The sequence below is a fragment of the Micromys minutus genome, assembly GCF_963924665.1.
Source record: "Micromys minutus genome assembly, chromosome: 21".
NCBI lineage: Eukaryota > Metazoa > Chordata > Mammalia > Rodentia > Muridae > Micromys > Micromys minutus.
Window position 1 is genome coordinate 32,099,556 of NC_137956.1, and position 16,353 is coordinate 32,115,908.

Consider the following 16,353-nt stretch of genomic DNA (forward strand, 5'->3'; position numbering starts at 1 on the left):
CCCTTGAAACTGGCTTTATAAAGAGTTGTTAGCTATCATGTAGGTGCTGGGAACTGAACCTGGGTCTTGTGCAAGAACAAGAACCCATAACCACTTATTCCTGTCTCTCCCCATTAATATTAATCTGACTGTTAGTGGTATAGTCCAGAATGAGATTGAAGGGCTGAAGTGAGGAAAATATAGCCTTTTTTTTGTGTTTGTAAGTCTTTTCTCACTTTTTGATGTTAAAGACTTACTCTACATGCTAATAAATAAGCATATGTACAAAACAAAGTGTACAAGTTGTCAACAATACTTCTGATATTTTTAAACTGGCTGCAGTTGACAGTATTATTACCTGCTGATTTGTTACTAAACTGTATTCTAGCACAAATTAATTTCACTGAATTGTTTGCTTATTATATGATGGAACTGGATTTCTACTGTAGTTGTGTTGGAGCTCTCTCTCTCTCTTTTTTTGTATAAATTGAACAACTTTATTTAAAAAAAACAAAGATAAATGTACAGATTTTAAGCATTTTTGCATAAAAGTATACAAATACATTTTTGTCAGTACTTGATTATTTTAAAGATTTGATAGTATGCATTAAAATCTTACTAGTTACAATGAGCATAAAGTACATGTAAAACAAGATGTAACCTGGAAATAGTCAAAGTTTTCTTGGTGTGTAAAGATTAAGCATAATGGTTTTTTATTTTCTTTTTCTTCTTCTTCTTCTTTTTTCTTTTTCTTTTGGAGCTCTCTCTTAACGTCAAAAGCTTTTAGCTAGTTTGTCCCTTTAAAATAAATACAAAACATTTGCATTTCAATATTCTCCCATAGAAATACAAGAATTCAAATTTTATTTAAATTTAAATGACATTTAACTGACTCTAACATGTATTAGATCTGTGACTTTGGATCAATTTATCAGATGATCTCATTTATAAAACTCAGATAGTAAAAAAGTTTTGTATTTTTTATGCATATATTTTTCTAAGACATTCTTATAGCAATATGTGCTAAACCATACAAGAGAGTGTTTGTACTATAATGAAGAACAAGAACAAATGAAGAATTAGAACAAGTAAGGAAGACTAAACTAGATCAAGGATGGATATAGAATTGCTAATATTTCAGAATTTTTTGAAGGTTACCCCTCTCCCAGAAAACCCAAAAGAAAACAAGATTACTAGTAGATAGGTCTCATAACACTTTTCTCAACAGTTATAGTTAGCTAACAGCTACTAGGAGAGATAGTTTATGGGACCCTGCCTCTTCTTGTAGGATTTATAGGCAGTTAATGTTTGCTGGGGTGGCTGTGGCACACAAGGCCATTCCCTTTTTTGAGGATGTATAGACAGTTAACCTTTGCTAGGGAGGTTTTGTTTTGTTTTACATGGCATACTGCTTTTATAATTGTTTATACTCCTGTATGTAATTCTGATTAAATTCACTATTTCACCGGGGATAAAAGTAAAATTGTTTTTGAACATAGCTGTGTTTGTTCATTTATACATTGCCTATGTCTACATCAATCCTGTGGTGCCAGAGTCTAGTAGTAGACCGAAAGATACATAAACCTAAAACAATTACTGTGTGGCCCTTTAAGATATAGCTTGCTGACCCCTGATTATTATTATTCACATTATATTGGAAATATATCTGGCATTTTTTAAATTATACATTGCCTTAGAAGATTTGCAAGTAAGTGATGTGAGAATGTTACTAGCAGTAGTATGTAGAGGGGCTCCCACATGGAAATATGTAAAACAGTTACTAGCACATGAATATGGTGAAGACAGGGAGATAAAATGATTTTTTTTTTGTTTTTTTTTTCTCTTCTATTTTTTAAAGTCATGGTACTAATGGAACAGATGAGAGACCATTATTTTATTTTTTCTTCCCTAATATTGCCAGATCCTTTTCCCTTTGTATCTACCTCCATTTATATTTTTTCTGGTAAGAGATTGTTACACTGAAAAGGAGCTTTTGTGTTTGCAAGAAGCACAATAAAGTAATACAATTTGATGAATTTGAATAACAGACAAGATAATTTTGAAGATAGGAAATTTTATAGTAATTTTAAATATACATTATTTTTAAAAATTAGTTGATTAATGTTATTTCTATGGATATAGATCCAGAAGCAAGTCAAGTCTAATTGTACTTCAGTTTTGAATTTGAGGTGACTTTTAAAGAAGACTTTCATTCATTCAAGCTAATTACTCTTGAATTAAAGATCTGGAATGCAGTCAAATATTCTATTAAAATTATTTATATAGAATCTGCACATGATATGTAAGATCTCCAGAGGAATGCAATGTAGTGCAATAGAGATAGCAGAAGATCAGAAAATAAGAATTGAACTTAAGGAAAGGCTCAAAACAAAGAGGATGCCAAGAATAAGAAGAGTATTAATGAAGCACATTGAAAAATTTTGAGTTGGTATAAGTTAATTTTTTTCCCTTTATTTGGAATTAAATTTTAATCATATGCTATTTATTATTTTCTAATGCTGGTATATTGATAGTTTAAAATTGGTTACAGGGAGAATATTTGTATCAAGAAACCTAGCAAATGCTGCATATGGTGAATTCATTTGTTAGCTATACATGTAACAAAATGGTAAATTGTTACTAGTGTGGAGTAAACATAAAGGTGCATCAGATAGACAGTTATGATAACTTTCAAAGTTGTAAATAATATTTCAATATTGAGAACTGTTATTTAATTCAGCATAGAAGTCATTGTATCAACTGCTGAGTGAAATCCCAACAGGTGTCTTTTTCATTACACTTACCCAAGTCATTAAAAAGAGCACTAATAAGAGTTTGTCAAAAACAGTCATTTTGTGAATGACTGAGTTGGCTGAGTGAAATTTACAATCAAGAGGATTTTATCTTTTATTGTTGAACATCATTTGTGTACTGTTGATCTTTCAGATGCTCATCTTTTGAAGAAGTCCATGTGAAACATTTACTAGCTTATATGATAGCCTTACATGAGTTTATAAATTTTTCTTCAAGCCATTTTTTTTATATTAAAGAATTAGCCTTTTAGTCATACTTTGTATTTTATAGAGTGAGTAGCTGTCATTTTCACATTAGATTTATTCCTTTTTATTTTGGGGATAAATTTTATTAGTGATATGTGACATTGGATAGGGAATATATATATATACATACACACACACACACACACACACACACACACACACACACACACACATATATATATATATATATATATTAGTTTATCGAAGTTTCTGAAAATAGAAATGTCAAACTGCTGCTTGTCAGTGATTCTAGAGGAGGGAAATAGTAGAACAGAACTGCATTATATTTATCTGTTAATTTGTTCACTACAATAATCTGGCATTTTCCTAGGGATTCAACTAATGAAACTACTGCCCATTCTGATGCTGGCAGCGAACTTGAAGAAACAGAGGTCAAAGGAAAAAGAAAAAGGGGTCGTCCTGGCCGGCCTCCAGTATGTATTATATTTTATTATATTTTATCTTTATGCTTCAGTACTTTCCCATAAATGAGCTTGAAATGAGTTGTTTGTCAGTTCTAGTATTAATGCTGTTAATATTTCATGTTTTTACTCCAGTAACATAGATTCTTGGGAACTTTGCTTTGGTTTATCAGTTTCAAAGAAGGGAAATTTGTAACATCTTCACTGTCTGTACTTGAAAGCACAAAGGGAATGGTGAATAAGCTGCAGTTAAGACATACTAATTTTTGCTCTCAACTTTTCCCCCCTTCTGGTAGCTTCTTGATGTAATATTAATATTTTACAGCTATAGGCAAGTTTTAATATATAGGCTTCATAAGTTGGAAATTTAGAAGAGTGCAGGGTGTAACTACTTTGAGGGCTATCTTTAGAAAGTATGAGTATCAGTTAGCATTCAAGTATAATAAACTTTGAGGGATAGTACAAATATGTTACCATTTACATTTTCTTTTTTTTTAAGGGCTGACCTTTCTCCACACCCTCACTAACATATATATTTTTATAGTTTTGCTTTTGTGTTTTTAGAGAAACTATCCTAATGAATATGAGTTCATATTTGGTGGGTTTGAAGTCTATTCCCCTAATGTTCAGTGATACTCCACCTAATTTTCTTATATATAAGATCTTTGGGGAAATGTCTATTGAGGTTCATTGACCAAATTTTAATGGTGATTTTATTTTTCTTTATTTTGATGGTTTTCGGCTTGAAGGAGTTCTTCATGTTGCTTGCTATTCACTCACTATTAGTCAGCTGTTTTTTTTTTAACAACTTTATTTTACAAAACAAAGATAAATGTACAGATTTGAAGCATTGTTTGCATAAAATTAGGCAATACATTTTTGTCAGTACTTTTTTTTCCAGATTTTAAAATAATTTTTACATAAAACTGTATGAATATATTTTTTAGTCAGTACTTGATTTTTTTAAAAGGTTTGATAGTATGCATTGAAAACTTAATAGTTACAATGAGCATAAAGTACATGTAAAACAAAATGTAACATGGAAATAGTCAAAGTTTTCTTGTTGTATAGAGATTTTTTTGTTTTGTTTTGTTTTGTTTTCTTTATTTCTTGGACTTCATACAGTCTGTGAGTTGTTTCTGGGGCAGTGTGAGCCTCTGGGGTTAGCATCCCATTATCAGTGACTGCAAATTATGTTTGTTCTTTTGTGACTGGGTTATCTCACTCAGAATGATATTCTCCAGATGCAGCCATTTTCTTAAGAATTTGGTTGAGTCATTGTTTCTGGTGGCTGAGTAGTATTCCATTGTGTAAATGTACCACAATTTTTGTGTCTAGCTTTTTGAGTTCTTTGTATACCTTAGATATTAGGCCTCTATCTGATGTGGAGTTGGTAAAGATCTTTTCCCATTCTGTTCGTTTTGTTTTCTTGACAATGTCCTTCACCTTACAGAAACTTTGCAATCTCATTAAGTCCCATTTGTTAATCTTTGACCTTAGAGCTTGAGCCATTGGTGTTTTGTTCAGAAAATTTTCTCCTGTACCTATATGTTTTAAAGTTTTCCCTACTTTCTCATCTAATAGTTTCAGTGTATCTGGTTTAATGTGGAGATCTTTGATCCACTTACGCTTGAGCTTTGTACAAGGAGATAAGAAAGGGTCTATTTTCATTCTTTTGCATGTTGAGTGCCAGTTGGACCAGCACCATTTGTTGAATAGGCTGTCCTTTTTTCATTGAATGTTTACGGCTCCTTTGTCAAAAATCAGGTGACCATATATGTGAGGGCTCATTTCTGGATCTTCTATTTCATTGATCCACGTGCCTATTTCTATACCAGTACCATGCAGTTTTCAGCACAATTGCCTTGTAATATAGCTTGAGGTCAGGGATAGTGATTCCCGCAGATGTTTTCTTGTTATTGAGGATGGATTTCGCTATTCTAGGTCTTTTGTTGTTCCATATGAAATTGCACATTGATCTTTCCAATTCCATGAAGAACTGTGTAGGAATTTTGATGGGGATTGCGTTGAATCTGTAGATTGCTTATGGTAGGATGGCCATTTTTAAAATGTTGATCTTTCCAATCCATGAGCATGGAAGATCTTTTTATTTTCTGAGATCCTCCTCAATTTCCTTCTTTAGAGGTTTGAAGTTCTTGTCGTACATGTCCTTCACTTGCTTAGTTAGAGTCACACCAAGGTATTTCATAGTTTTTGTGACAATTGTGAAGGGTACCTTTTCCCTAATTTCTTTCTCCACATGTTCATCCTTTGAGTATAGGAAGGCTACTGATTTGTTTGAGTTGATTTTGTATCCAGCCACTTTGCTGAACTTGTTTATCAGCTGTAGGAGTTCTCTGGTGGAATTTGTGGGGTCGCTTAAGTACACTATCATGTCATCTGCAAAGAGTGATGGTTTTACTTCTTCCTTTCCAATTTGTATCCCTTTATTTCCTTCTGGTGTCTAATTGCTCCAGCCAGGACTTCCAATACTATGTTGAATAGGTAGGGGGAGAGTGGGCAGCCTTGTCGAGTCCCTGATTTTAGTGGGATTGATTTACGTTTGATGTTGGCTGTTGGTTTGCTGTATATTGCTTTTATTATGTTTAAGTATGGACCTTGCATTCCTGTTCTTTCCAGGACTTTTAACATGAAGGGGTGTTGAATTTTGTCAAATGGTTTCTCAGCATCTAGTGAGATGACCATGTGATTTTGTTCTTTGAGTTTGTTTATATGGTGGATTACGTTGATGGATTTCATTATATTAAACCATCCCTGCATCCCAGGGATGAAGCCTACTTGGTCATGATGAATGATCGTTTTGATGTGTTTTTGGATTTGGTTTGCAAGGATTTTGTTGAGTATTTTTGCGTCAACGTTCATAAGTGACTTTGGTCTGAAGTTCTCTTTCCTTGTAGAGTCTTTGTGTAGTTTAGGTACGAGGGTTATTGTAGCCTCAAAAAATGAGTTGGGTAGCATTCCATCAGATTCTATCTTTTTGGAATAGTTTGGAGAGTATTGGTGTTTTATCCGCAATAAATGTCTGATAAAATTCTGCACTGAACCTGTCTGGACCTGGGCTTTTTTTGGTTGGGAGGCTTTTGATGACTTCTTCTATTTCTTTAGGTATTATAGGGTTATTTAGATGGTTTACTTGGTCCTGGTTTAACTTTGGGATCTTGTATCTGTCTAGGAATTCGTCCATTTCCTCCAGATTTTCCAATTTTGTGGAGTATAAGTTTTTGTAGTAGGATCTGATGATTTCTTGAATTTCCTCAGTTTCAGTTGTTATGTCTCCACTTTCCTTTCTGATTTTGTTAATTTGTATACTCTCTCTTTGCCCTCTAGTTAGTCTGGCTAGGGTTTTATCAATCTTGTTGATTTTCTCAAAGAACCAACTCTTGGTTTTGTTGATTCTTTTTCAATGGTTCTTTTTGTTTCTATTTGGTCTATTTCTGCCCTAATTTTGATTATTTCTTGCCGTCTACTCTTCTTGGGTCTATCTGCTTCCTTTTGTTCTAGGGCTTTTAGCTGTGCTGTCAGGTTACATTTTCATTCATCTGTGATCTGATTTGCTATTGTAGCAAGGTTTTTCTTTTTTAAGAAAGTTTTTAGGAAAATTCTTAGCTTTCTTTATAGAAGATATACTAGCATAAACCTTCCTGTATTTTCATTTTGAACTTCTAAAGATACATCAGTATGGCCAGTTTTGATTCATCTCTTTACCTTTTTCTCTTCCTATACCATTTTTAAAGATGAATCTAGCTAGATATTCTTTCTGTAACTGTTTCAGTTAATGTGTTTTGTATTTGAATAAGCTATCCTTTCTGTTCAGCTCACAATCATCACTGAAAGCTTTTTATCATCAAAGGTGTGAGTGTTTTTCCCCACCAAAAACCAAGCTGTCACTTTGTAGCATTAATTACTAGCTAGGTGTTCTGCAAACTGCTTCACTTTTGGCATAGTATATGATGTCAGTGTTGGGTCTTAGTCTCCAGTATTTTTACCACTTCGCTTTCTAATTTCTTTTACAAGTCCTTCTTGTTTGTTTTTCCTGTGCTTTTAACCAAGTCTTTATATGAAATTCTCCCAATTTGCCCCTTGGATTTGATAGATTTATTTGAACAGTTCAAAGAATTTAGGGACACTCCTTTAACAGTTTATTGTCATTATTACAAACGAAGACATACATAGGGTAAGGTATGGATGGAAGGGTTAAAGACTTCAGTGCCAAATAATTTGTGTCATTTTCCAGGAACTTTATCATAGCTAGCTATCTAGAATCCCTTTGAGTCCTGTTGTTTTGGCATGCTGTGCAAACGTCATCAGATATATGGTGTTTTTAGATTGGACTGGGGAAACTCATTCAGAATTGTTTGTGTTAACATTCTTCTTGCTTTTACTTTGTATGTCATTCTTCTCTGCAGACTATGGGAGCAAGACCATTCTTTGTTAAGAGGAGGATCTTAGGAGTTTCTTTTGGACAAGATGTGCTAATAGAAGTTTTAATTTATCTTTGTTGACTAGGTCCAAGACAGGGAGGTGAGGAAAATTAGGGTTTTATGAACAACCTTTGGAATCAACTTTATTAGCTTGGCGTAAATGAAAACAAAACTATAAAATATCACGATTATAAAAGGAAACAAGTAAGGAACATCCCTTAGTCACTATCATCATACTCTTATAGCAAATAAAATTTATCTCTTAAAATTTAAGGTTAAAATATTTGTCTTCTGTTCTATTGCTAAGAAGAGAGACCATGCACAAGGCATCTCTTACATAAGAAAACATTTAATTGAGGCTTGCTTATAGTTTCACAGGCTCAATCCATTATTTTCATGGTGGGGAGCATGATCCCACTTATGAGACATGGTGCTGGAGAGGTAGCTATGAGTTCTACATCTAGATTTTCAGGCAGCAGAAGAGAGAGACCCTCACCAGTGATACACTTCCTCCAACAAGACAACACCCCCTTATCCCTCTCTAGTGCCACTCCATGATAGCTCAGCATTCAAATATGTGAGCCTGTGAGGGCTGTTCTTATTCAACAGCTACAGTGTTTGACCACTCATTTGTATATAGGAAGATTGATAAATTATATATATATGGGTACACACTGTAGCTGTCTTCAGACACACTATAAGAGGGCTTTTGTATCCTATTATGAATGGTTGTACGCTACCATTTGGTTGTAGGGAATTGAACTCAGGAGCTCTGGAAGAGCAGTTAGTGCTCTTAACTGTGAGGCATCTCTCTAGCCCCGATAGGTAGATCTTTTGTAGTGATTTACTCATTATGATTTTTAAAATGTGCCTGTTATTTCTTTTTTGCTAGAATTTCTATTTTAAGGCCACTGTTCAAATGAAACATGGGAGAAGTTTTTTTCCATTTGATTGTGTAGTTGTTTTTTGTATACTTTTTGACTGTATGACCTTTAAAGGGCAAAAACTGGAGAAAGACATGCTTTGTAGTCTTTATAATACTTATTGAAGAAGTATTTGTTCTTATAGCTTTTCTTACATAAACCTTTTGGGAAGAGTGAGGGAATCTTGTAATTAGTTTGAGATTGTTTTAGTTTCTCATGCTAGCATGTGATTATTCTGAGAGTATAGGCAGGTTACTTGTCTTTTCTGGGACTCATGGAAATTTGTTTTCCAATTTAATGATTTCAGATTGCTTGTATCATTTTCCTTCAAGATAATTAATCAGCACTTGGAGAGGTTGTAGTAGTATTTTAATTTTGATATGTATACAGGTAAGCCTCAGTGTACTGTTCTTGGTTTAAAATTTTATATATCTAAATGATGATATCTTTTTTTGTGACAAATGACTGGAGTTTTGATGGAAATCTGGTCATCAGAATGATCATATTTAAGTCATGTCAAAGATAACCTATGATCAAGAGTGATATGACATTTCCTATTAACCATCTGTTTTGAGTGGTCTCAAATTTTGGTTGGTATACATTTTTAACTTTTTTACTCATTACATTTTCTATTATTTCTGTTTGTTTTTTGTAGTTGTTTACATTTGTGTGTGTGTGTGTGTGTGTGTGTGTGTACATATATGTTCTTTTATTCATATGTACAAACATGCCCATGGAGATCAGAGGTCAGTTTGTAGGAGTCTATTCTCTCCCTCTATAGTTTGTGTTCCAGGAAAGATATTCAGAGGTCAGGCTTAACAGCAAGTACCTTTACCTAATGAGACTCATTGCCAGTTCTTTTAATTTAATTTTGAAAATGTTATTTAATATATAATAATTTTGTATATTTATATGATACTTTTCTTTTTGTATATGAGTGTGATTTGTGTACATGTGTGAATGAACATGTTTATTTGTATGTTGGTGCTTCTTTATACTTGTGTATTTGTGCAGATATATGTGCCCTAAATTCATGTGTGGAGTCTTTCTTAATTGCTTTCCACCATACTCATTGAGGTAGGGTTTTTTAAATTGAATTTAGAGCTTGTATATATATCCTAGAATAAGTCTTCAGCTTGTTACCTGAAACTATTCAGGTTTCTAAGGTTGGAATTAGAGGCAGGCCATTTTGCCCATCCAGCATTAAACATGGATTCTGGGAATCAAATTCTGGTCTTCAGACCTACCTGTCACAAAGATTTTTCACTGAACCCTAAAGTATTTTTGATACATATATACAATGTAAAGTGACTAATTCAGATTATTAGTGTATCCATTCATATTAGACATAACAATTTTATGGTAAACATGTTCAAAATTGTATTCTAATTATTTCAAATGATAAATTTATTGCTAATAATAGTCATTCTACTACTGTGTTATAGAACACTAGACTTTTAACATTCTAATTGTAATTTATTACCTAATCAACTTCTGTATTATATCCCTCCACCCTATACTTTACAGTCTATGTTAACGATTGTTCCTCTCACATTCTGAGGTTTTGTTTAGGCTTCTGCGGATATTCAATAGGTATTTTTTTGTGTGTGCTTGATTTTCTTTCACTTGATAGAGTAGTTTTCTAGGTTGGTTATTATTGTCAAAAATGACAGGATTCTGTTTTTTATTTAAAATATATTCATACCACATTTTCTTGTTAGTAGATTGCTAAGTTGAATGTGTAGATTGGTTTGTTAGAAGTAATTCTGCAATAGGTGTAGGGATGTTGTTAGATGTGTTTTGAATATACTTTTTTTTATTTTAATGTATATCTTATAATGAAATTGCTGGGACATACAGCATTTCCTGTTTAGTTTTTTAAGAAATTTCTATACTGTCCCTATAATGATTGTTCCAATTTAAATTCATTCAATTGTATATGAGAATTAACCAGTTTCTTTATTTGCATTGGTTATTTTTTTTTATCTTGTTAGTAACAAGCGTTATTGGAGTGAGATGGTATCTTTTAGTGGTTTTGATTGGCATTTCCCTATTGATCAGTCAGTCCTAGTAAGTATATTTTTACTTACCTATTGTCTATTGATATCCTTTTTTAAAACATTATTTCTGTTTATTTTTAAGTTGGATCATTTTGAATTCCTTATATAATTTATATATTAGCTTTACAGTTAATTATAAAATGTTTTCCCCTATTTGGCAAGGTATCTTTTTGTTCTGTATTGATTCCTTTTGCTACAGAGAAGCATTTTAGTTTGATATGACCCCACTGTTCTCTTGTACTTTTGTTACATGTGGATTGAGATCGTTCCCAAAAGGCCTTTATCCTTATTATTGTTGCAAGGTCTTTTCTATTTTTTTTTGTTTTTAATAATTCCTGACAGGTTAATGGTTTTGGTTGTATGTTTAAATCTGTTACACTGTTTTTTTTTTTTTTTAACTGGTTAGAGATCATTTCATCTTTCTGCATGTGCATTCATGTGTTGACTCTCTTTTCTCTGATGTATGTTCCTGGAGAATATGATTTAAAAAAAAAAAAACCCTCAACTGATGATTTCTGGATTCTTGATTTGTTCCATTGTCCTAGATCACTGTTTTGGAGGGGGCAGCAATGAGCTCTTCAATTATATAGCTTTATAGTATGTTTTGAAGTTAGGTATTTTGATGCTTCTACTTTGTCCTCTGTGCCCCTGCCCCCCAAGATTACATTGGCTATTCAGAATATTTCTGGCATCAATTTTTAGAACTATGATATTTCTTTGAAAAATATAAGTATTTTGTTGAATTTATAGATTGTTTCAAGCATTGGAAGCATTTTTACAATATTGTTTCAGGTTTTGAATGTGGGCTATATTTCCTCAATTTTGTATTTTCTTTATTTTAATTTATCATCATTTAATTTTCATTACAGAAGTTTAAAACATTTTTTAAGTATATTATTTTAGATATTTTTATTTATCTTTTTTCTCTTTTCATTTTTATTAGTTCTTTGAGAATTTCATTTGATCATATTCACCTTTTCTCCAATTCCTTCCAGAACCTTCCCTAATTCTCTACTCACCCAACTCTGAGTCTTTAAACTGAGCAAAAATAAAGCTGGGTATTGGTGACACATGCCTTTAATTCCAGTGCCCAGCAGGCAGACACAGGTGAATCTCTGTGAGGTTGAAGCCAGCCTGGTCACAGAGATAGATCCAGGAGAGCCAAGGCCATAAATAGAAACACTATTTTTGGGGAATGGGTGATGGGGAGGGAAACAAAAACCTCAAATTTAGTATGTAAAGTTTATGCTGCCTATATACTTTTTTTTAAACTTTTCATACAAGTTTATATATTCAACTCTCAATCCACAAACCCTCTACACAATAAGATTTCATCAAATAGACAAAGATACAAACTGCCCTTATAGATGAGAAATAAGACCTATAAAATCCTTAAAATGTTCATAATAGGGCCAATTAAGCCCACCTGGATCTAATTTATCCTTCCTGAGGTCCATCTTGGAGCCTCTCTCCTGGTCCTCCTCTTTCCTCTGACCTCTAAATCTCTCTCTCTACCTCCTTTACCCAGCCCAATCACCAGCTCTCGCCTTTATTTTATGAATTAAAATGGAAAGGTGCAGATGAAGTTATCTTCATGAGTACAGGACTAGTCAGCCCTTCTCGGGGAAGTGGAATTAACATTAAAATACGAACAGCTTCAGGACAATCTACACATATGAATTCTTTCCTATTAACCAGACTCAAGTCCAATTAGACAACACTTATTTACCCTAAAGACATATATGTGACTGTTGCATCTCTGAGTATGATTTTTGCCATGCTGGCAATTGTTACGGTCCATAGACATAACAACTGCCTAGGACTACTGATTTACTTTTTTCCTTGATACCTCCTGGCATAAAACCTTTAATTCTATAAAAGCTAGTCTTCAGGATGGAAACTGGGAGGTCTCTTGAATCTTGATACACTAAGTCCTGTGTTCAGACGGTGTGGTCTCTTAAGTAATGATTTATCTTCAAAGTTTGGGAGGCAATTAAGGGCAAGTAAATTTGTTCATACTGTTATAGGGGTCTCTTAGACTCTCCTCACCAACAACTGGATAGGAGGCTCCTCATGACTCTTATAAGGGTTTTTGTTAAATAGTCTAGGGATCTTATGGGGAATAGTGTCACCCCAACTTGTCTGTCTGTTTACCTTCCATCCATCTATCCAGTATGTAATTTTAGATAAAGATAAACTTAAATCCTAAGACTTTTTCAAACATCTTTAGTGTTATGTATCCCTCTCCACATTCCCTTTCCTCTTGCCCTCTGTAAATCCTTCTCAGTTAAATCCCCCATTTTCTGATTTCCACCTTGATAGAACCTGTCAGATGAAATCTTTTTTTTCCTTTTAATATTAGTATATTGACATCTGCTTGTTTTCTGGCCCCATTTTCTTTGATTCTCTTTCCTATCCTTTCAATTTAAGAGTAATTTGAATTAATAATCTATACAAGTGACCTTTATCTTTTAATTAGAGTGTTGTAGGCACTAATATTTAAAATCATTTTTGAAAAGTATGTGATTCTTGTTATATTTTGTTTGAATTCTTTGTCCTATTTTGTATTTCCATAATTATAGTATTCTTTTTTTCCTCTCTGTATAGTCTCTTGCTTATGTTTTCTCCTTTCTTTAGTCTGTAGTTCTCTGTAAGGCTGTTTTTTTGGACATGATTTCTTTTTCTTTTCTTTTCTTTTTGTTTGTTTATATTTTAGAATATTTTTCTTCAAATCTTACTCTTTTTTTTGTGCAGAGTACTCTAGATTAGTGTAATAGATTTCTTTTTACTGCTGTGGTAAAACATTTTGACAGAGGGAGTTCACTTTTTAAAACACCAACAGGAGGCAGGGAAAGAAATGGAAATAGCACCAGTCTTCTAAATTTTCAAACTTATCAGCAGTTAGATACTTCCTCCACCAAGGCCACACCTCCTAAATGTTCCCAAACAGTGTGACCAACTAAGAACCATGTCTTTAATTACATAAGCCATTCCTATTCAAACAACTGCAACAGACATCAGTGGCCTTTGGTCCTGAGGTTGTGCTTAAACTTTCTAAGGCCCTGTTGCCACTGTAACAACCAGATGACTAGCTCCTTCCTAAACCTAGACACAGACGGAATCTGGGGCATTAGTGTCTGGTAGCCAAAGGTTCAAGTCCTGACATCAGTGTTAACTAACAGGAATCATTCTTCATTCTCCTCAAGATGTATCTTCATTTTTCTTCACACAAATAGTGCCTGCTTCCTGAGTTCATTGTTATGTATTTCCATAATTTTTCTTTCCAACTTCTGTGACTGCTCAGGAAAAATCTCGAACTCACTGATATAATTCTCAGGATGCTCATCAGGATAGTAATCACCAAACTCAGCTTGAACAATACAAGCACCCAGATAGGCAGCATCAGAAAAGGAACACAGCAGGCGACTGTGAAAAATGTCCCTTTTAATCTGCAAATATAAAAGGTACCTGGGTCCAGCTGGTCCTTGGGAAGCTCCATGTAGCCTTGACCTCTAACCTCTGTCCTCTCACATATATAATTTTGGATAGGCAGTCTTAATTGTATGGTGGTGTGTCTACCAGAGAATGCATCCTTCATGAAAACTATCTCTTCCTTTCACAGCAGCTGTCAACTACAAGTAGCTCTTAACAAGGGTCATTTTCCATGCTAGTTGAGTAGATAGACTGACTGACTGGCTTACTGACTGACTGACGGACTCATTGATTCATTGATTCATTTAGGCTCAATCCTGCCCAGGTTTTATTCTTGGTGTCTCAATTGCTATAAATCCGTATATACAACTTCCCTGCTGTGTCTAAAAAATGACCTTGTGGTCATTCACCACATATGGTTTCTATAATCTTTTGCTCAGTACTCTGCCATGGTCTTTGAGCCTTTGGTAGAGGGGCTGGAGCACTCTTTAGTCTGCTTCTTTGCACTGTCATCACTTGTTCTCTGTGTTAATTGTTCTCTGCTGAAGTAAAGAAAGCTTCTTTGATGAGGGCTTGCACTAATATTCAGGAATAATATTAAATGATTAGAGCTCAGTTTAATACTGTGTCTGTCTAGCAGGGTATTAATTAGTAGTAGAGAGCCCCAATAATGATGCTAGTTACAGATTTTAACTGGTGGAGCTATGTTGTCACTGTTTTCATTATCAAACATGTCTTGCCAGTCTGGATCATTTTTTTTTTTTAAGCTAAAGTTCACACTTAGGTAAGATTTGTGATGTTTCTTTTCTCTAGTAGTGTTTAACACATTCCAGTACCGTGGAAGCTGGACAGTAGGGATGAAATTATGGGTCAATACCAGCTTGATTTCTTCTTGTTTTAGGACTTAAGTATATTCTGTAGAATAACATCCTATTGTCAAGTTCTGGTGGGTGATCAAAAACATTGACACAGGCCAGTGATGTTTGGGGGTCTGTGGGGTGTACTTGCCAACTGCTCCACCATAGACAACCCATTTCTGATACTGTCCTTTTTATTATCCTATGGTACCTAGTTTGGGCACCTTTGCCTCATTTTAGGTAATTCAATTGAAACTTTTTATATGTATGCATTTATATATTTTAGGAATCTTCTCCAGTAGGAGGTTTGCATATGAAAATTTCAACATATCTCTAGTGTTAGTTCTCCCTCCTGCCTTCCATCATCTTCGCTGCCTTGCCCTGCTGTCCCCTCTGCACCATGTTCTTTTTATATTATTCTCCCCTTTAACACATTTGCACCACTTTGTTCCATCTCTCCTGTCTTGAGCAAGTCCACTCCCTGTGACCTCTTCCCAATTTCCTGATCTCTATGGCTATTCCAGATGTAAAACAATATCTAAAGTTTTAAAGGCTAACATCTGCAAATGAGAGAAAAAATATATAACATTTATCTTTCTGAGTTAGGATCAGTGTACTCAGAATTACTTTCAGAGTAAATTACAGAAAATTACTCTGTCTTCAATTTCAATGTTCTTAATGGTTAATAATATTTCACTGTTCTGTTTCCCTTTCATTTCTGATTTTGTTATTTTGGATACTGTCTCTGTGGCCTTTAGTTTGGCTAAGGGTTTTACCTACCCTTTTCATTTTTCTGAAAGATCTAGTACTTGGCTTTATAACAATTCTTTGCATCATTCTCTTTGTTGATGAGTTTGACTATTTCCTGATCTCTTCTACTCCTCTTGGATAAGTTTGCTTCTTTTTGTCAGGTGTGATGTTAAGTTGCTAGTGTAGGATTTCTCCAATTTCTTTTGGAAGGCACAGTGCTGCTTTCATTGTGTTTGTGAATTTGGGAATTCTACGCCTTTATTTTCATTGAATTCTGGAATTTTTTTTTTTTTAAAGTTCTTATCTGACCAGGTTATCATTGAGTAGAGTTGTTCAGTTTTTCATAGCCTTATTTCAATCTTCTTGTATCTCTTGAGGCTTGTTTTGTTTCCAATTATATGGTCAATTTTAGAGAAGGTACCATGAGGT

At 33.9% G+C, this 16,353-nt stretch overlaps 1 protein-coding gene across 2 annotated transcripts in view; it reads left to right on the forward strand.

The window, feature by feature from the left end:
- STAG1 (STAG1 cohesin complex component) overlaps positions 1-16,353 on the forward strand; it is a 287,724-nt gene that overhangs the window by 59,591 nt on the left and 211,780 nt on the right. For both annotated transcript variants that reach the window (XM_080933999.1, XM_080934000.1), the window contains exon 3: positions 3,370-3,472. In XM_080933999.1, coding sequence (XP_080790125.1) covers positions 3,370-3,472 — 103 coding nt within the window. The remainder of the gene's footprint in view (positions 1-3,369; positions 3,473-16,353) is intronic.